Raw genomic sequence first — 5,651 nt, 5'->3', positions numbered from 1 at the left:
CCCTGGATTCCCTCTGAGCCCCCTTTTCCCCAGGCTGAGCCCCCCCAGCTCCCTCAGGAGTTCTCCAGACCCTTCCCAGCCCCGTTCCCATCCCTGGCCACGCTCCAGCCCCTCCATGATCCCTCTTTCCTTCCCAATCCCCCCGGGATGGTCACCTCAGGACACCTCTGGGGCATCCACGGCCCCTTTTTCCAGAGGAGGAACCCAAGGACACCGGGACAAAGAGGGATCAGACGGGACTTTTTCCTGGATCAGAGAACCCTGGAATGCTTTGGGTGGGAAGGGACCTTCAAGGACACCTCCAGCCAATCCCAGGTTGCTCCAAGCCTTGTCCAGCCCGGATTCCCAGCAAGATGGGATCCAACCCTTCCCTGCTCCCAGCCAAAGTTCCACCCACCCCCCCCCCTCATCCCAAGAACCCCCTTTTCCAGGGAAAGGAGCCCCTTTTCCCGGGGTTTTACCGTAGCAGAAGACGGATTTCATGTGGTCCTGCTTGGCCATTCCCAGCATGGGCAGCATCGTCCCCAGGATGGAGTTGAGGAAAGGCACCATTCCAAAAACTGGGAAGGAAACGGGGGGGGGAGGTTTATCCACAAAAAAAAACACACCCAGGAATTCCCTGGAGCCGGATCCTGGCAGGATCTGGGAAGAAAATCCCGCTGGCTGCAACCACAGGAGCCTCATTTTGCTCCAAGAGCTCCTGGAGCTGCTCCAGGACTTGTGGGCTCCTCCCCTCTGGAAAAGCAGGATCTGCTGGATGTCCCCGGGAACCGGGGGGAGGTTTGGGAGATGCTGCTCCTCGTTCCCGCAGGGATTGGAGGGATTTGGGATCCGTGGGGGGTCTCCAGAGGCTGCTGGAGCTCCGGGTGGGAGCAGGGATGGACCTGGGAATGTCCCCCGGGGAACAGAGGAGCCCAGATCCCTCCTCCTCGGAAATTCCTGAACTCGGGAATCCCACCCAGCTCAGCCCAGAGCTCTTGGAAGCGCTTATCCATATTATCCATATTATCCATATTATCCATAATATCCATAATATCCATATTATCCATATTATCCATATTATCCATATTATCCATATTATCCATAATATCCATATTATCCATAATATCTATATTATCATCCATATTATCCACATTATCCATATTATCCATAATATCCATATTACCCATAATATCTATATTATCATCCATATTATCCATATTATCCATATTATTCATATTATCCATAATATCCATATTATCCATAATATCTATATTATCATCCATATTATCCATATTATTCATATTATCCATAATATCCATATTATCCATAATATCTATATTATCATCCATATTATCCATATTATCCATATTATCCATAATATCCATATTATCCATAATATCTATATTATCATCCATATTATCCATATTATTCATATTATCCATAATATCCATATTATCCATAATATCTACATTATCATCCATATTATCCATATTATCCATATTATTCATATTATCCATAATATCCATATTATCCATAATATCTATATTATCATCCATATTATCCATATTATTCATATTATCCATAATATCCATATTATCCATAATATCTATATTATCATCCATATTATCCATATTATCCATATTATCCATAATATCCATATTATCCATAATATCTATATTATCATCCATATTATCCATATTATTCATATTATCCATAATATCCATATTATCCATAATATCTACATTATCATCCATATTATCCATATTATCCATATTATTCATATTATCCATAATATCCATATTATCCATAATATCTATATTATCATCCATATTATCTATATTATCTATATTATTCATACTATTCATATTATTATCCATATTATCCATATTATTCATATTATCCATATTATCCATATTATATTATCCATATTATATTATCCATATTATCTATATTATTCATATTATCCATATTACCTATATTATCCATATCATCCATATTATCCATATTATTCATATTATCCATATTATCCATATTATCCAATTATCCATATTATCTATATTATCTATATTATCTATATTATCCATATTATCCATATTATCCAATTATCCATATTACCTATATTATTCATATTATCCATATTACCTATATTATTCATATTATCCATATTATCTATATTATCCATATTATCCATATTATATTATCTATATTATTCATATTATCCATATTATCTATACTATCCATATTATCCATATTATTCATATTATCTATATTATCCATGTTATCCATATTATTCATATTATTCACATTATTATCCATATTATCCATATTATCCATATTATTCATAGTATCCATATTATCCATATTATATTATCCATATTATCATTCATATTATCCATATTATCTATATTATCTATATTATTCATATTATCCATATTATTCATATTATCTATATTATATTATTCATATCATCCATATTATCCGTTATCCATATTATCCATAATATCCATATTATCCATATTATCCATATTATCCATATTATCCATATTATCCATATTATCCATATTATCCATATTATCCATATTATCCATAATATCCCTATTATCCATAGGGAATTCCCTGCCTGGGCCCCCCTTCCATAGGGAATTCCCTGTGCCCTGGGCTCCCATCCCAGCAACACCAAGTCTCAATAATGACTTTGAGGACGTTCCAGCCCCAAAAATCCCTTCCCAGCTCCGAGAATTCCAGAAGTTCCTCTGGAGGCCCCCGGGGCCATCGGGAGGTGCCGAAATCCCAGTTCTATCCCTGTTATCCAGAGGGAATTCCCTGCTGGGCTCCCATCCCAGCAACACCAAGTCTTAAAGACGACTTTTCAGAGTGTTCCAGCCCCAAAAATCCCTTCCCAGCTCCGAGAATTCCAGAAGTTCCTCTGGAGGCCTCCAGAGCCATCGGGAGGTGCTGAAATCCCAGTTCTATCCCGATTACCCAGAGGGAATTCCCTGCTGGGCTCCCATCCCAGCAACACCAAGTCTTAAAGACGACTTTTCAGGGCGTTCCAGCCCCAAAAATCCCTTCCCAGCTCCGAGAATTCCAGAAGTTCCTCCAGAGGCACCCGGAGCCATCGGGAGGTGCTGAAATCCCAGTTCTATCCCGATTATCCAGAGGGAATTCCCTGCCTGGGCTCCCATCCCAGGAACACCAAGTCTCAATAAGGACTTTTCAGGGCATTCCGGCCCCAAAAATCCCTTCCCAGCTCCGAGAACTCCGGAATTTCCTCCGGAGGCCCCCGGGGCCATCTGGAGGTGCTGAAATCCCAGTTCTATCCCGATTATCCAGAGGGAATTCCCTGCCTGGGCTCCCATCCCAGGAACACCAAGTCTTAAAGGTGACTTTGAGGACGTTCCAGCCCCAAAAATCCCTTCCCAGCTCCGAGAATTCCAGAATTTCCTCTGGTGGCTCCCAGAGCCATCGGGAGGTGCCGAAATCCCAGTTCTATCCCTGTTATCCAGAGGGAATTCCCTGCTGGGCTCCCATCCCAGCAACACCAAGTCTTAAAGATGACTTTGAGGGTGTTCCAACCCCAAAAATCCCTTCCCAGCTCCGAGAATTCCAGAATTTCCTCGGGAGACTCCCGGGGCCATCGGGAGGTGCTGAAATCCCAGTTCTATCCCAATTATCCAGAGGGAATTCCCTGCTGGGCTCCCATCCCAGCAACACCAAGTCTCAATAAGGACTTTTCAGGGTGTTCCAGCCCCAAAAATCCCTTCCCAGCTCCGAGACCTCCGGAATTTCCTCAGGAAGCCTCCAGAACCATCGGGAGGTGCCGAAATCCCAGTTCTCCCAGTTCTCCCAGGCCCGGCTCTCCCAGCATTCCCGGGGCCCCTTCCCGGCTCACCGTTGGACACGGCGAGGTTGGCGAAGGTCTGCAGGACGAAGTAGTGGGGCAGAATTCCCGGCTGGAATTTGGTCAGCACCTCCTCCATGACCTTGTTGACGAAGCGCTGCCCCACGGCCACCAGGACGTTGCTGGCGGCCTGTTGCCATTCCCAGATCACGTCCTGGAGCGGGAATGACGGGATGGAACGTCGGGAATGTCGGACCCGGAGCCTCCCCCCCGGGAGCCTGCGGGGCTTCCTCGAAATCCCAGGGGAATGGTTTGGGGTGGGAAGGGACCTTTGGGATCATCCCACGGGCAGGGACAGCTCCCACCATCCCAGGGGGATCCAGCCTGGCCTGGGACACTCCCAGGGATGGGGCAGCCACAGATTCTCTGGGAATTCCATCCCGGCCCCTCCCCATCCTCCCAGCCAGGAATTCCTTCCCAATATCCCGTGGAAATCTCCCCTTTTCCCAGTTTGAGGCCATTCCCTGTGTCCCGTGACCAGGAACATCCCAAGGAAGGCCCAAGTGTGAGCTCAGAGGGTGGAAAAGGATTCCCAGGCCTGGCCTAACCCCTGATTCCAGTATCCCCAATTTCCAGGGGGATATTCCTCCAGTCCCTCCTCCTTCCTTAAGTCCCGCTGGCTGAGCTGCAGGAGTTGGGGTGGGATTGCAGGAATTGGGGTGGGATTGCAGGAACTGGGGTGGGATTGCAGGAGTTGGGGTGGGATTGCAGGAGTTGGGGGTGGGATTGCAGGAATTGGGGTGGGATGCAGGAGTTGGGGTGGGACTGCAGGAATTGGTGTGGATTTCATGAGTTGGGGGGGGATTGCAGGATTGGGGTGGGAATTGCAGGAATTGGTGTGGGATTGCAGGAATTGGGGTGGGATTGCAGGAACTGGGGTGGGACTGCAGGAATTGGGGTGGGATTGCAGGAGTTTGGGGTGGGATTGCAGGAGCTGGGGTGGGATTGCAGGAATTTGGGATTGCAGGAGCTGGGGTGGGATTGCAGGAATTGGGGTGGGATTGCAGGAATTGGGGTGGGATTGCAGGAGTTGGGGTGGGATTGCAGGAGTGACATCCATTCCCACCCCCTGCCATGGGCAGGGACACCTCCCACCATCCCAGGGTGCTCCAACCTGCCCTGGGACACTCCCAGGGCTCCAGGGGCAGCCACAGCTCCTCTGGGAATTCCATCCCAGCCCCTCCCCACCCTCCCAGCCAGGAATCCCTTCCCACTATCCCCCCTAACCCTGGGAAGCCATTCCCTGGGTGCTGTCCCTCCAGCCCTTGGCCCCAGTCCCTCTCCAGCTCTCCTGGAGCCCCTTCAGGCCCTGGAAGGGGCTCCAAGGTCTCCCTGGATCCTTCCCTTCTCCAGGGGAACATTCCCAGCTCTCCCAGCCTGGCTCCAGAGCCCTTGGAGCACCTCCCTGGCCCCGCTCCGGCCGTACCTTGGACTTGGTCATCTCGCTGGAGGCCAGGAAGATGACCACCTTGGCCGTGCTCTTGTCCAGCAGGTCGATGTTGTCCCTCACCACGGTCTCCATGGCCTTCAGGATGATCACCCGGTGCGGGTAGGCCAGCTGGGAGAGCAGGGATCACACAGGGATCACACGGGGATCACACAGGGATCACACAGGGATCACACAGGGATCACACGGGGATCACACGGGGATCACACAGGGATCACACAGGGATCACACGGGGATCACACGGGGATCACACAGGGATCACACAGGGATCAGCACAGGGATCACACAGGGATCAGCACAGGGATCACACAGGGATCACAC

At 48.1% G+C, this 5,651-nt stretch overlaps 1 protein-coding gene across 1 annotated transcript; it reads right to left on the bottom strand.

Annotated features, from left to right (window-relative positions):
- Window positions 1-461: 461 nt before the first annotated feature.
- Window positions 462-5,494, bottom strand: LOC113987588 (maestro heat-like repeat-containing protein family member 1; the record flags this gene model as incomplete). The annotated part of the gene is made up of 3 exons (XM_039378366.1): window positions 5,310-5,494; window positions 3,875-4,037; window positions 462-560 (listed from the first exon to the last, which is right to left on the bottom strand). Coding segments are annotated over exons 1-3 (358 nt in total), but the record flags the coding sequence as incomplete, so codon positions are not given.
- Window positions 5,495-5,651: the final 157 nt, after the last annotated feature.

Source organism: Pipra filicauda, unplaced genomic scaffold (genome assembly GCF_003945595.2).
Source record: "Pipra filicauda isolate LSUMZ 115617 unplaced genomic scaffold, ASM394559v2 scaffold1367_size26435_pilon, whole genome shotgun sequence".
Lineage (NCBI taxonomy): Eukaryota > Metazoa > Chordata > Aves > Passeriformes > Pipridae > Pipra > Pipra filicauda.
This window is presented reverse-complemented; position numbering and strand designations above follow the sequence as displayed.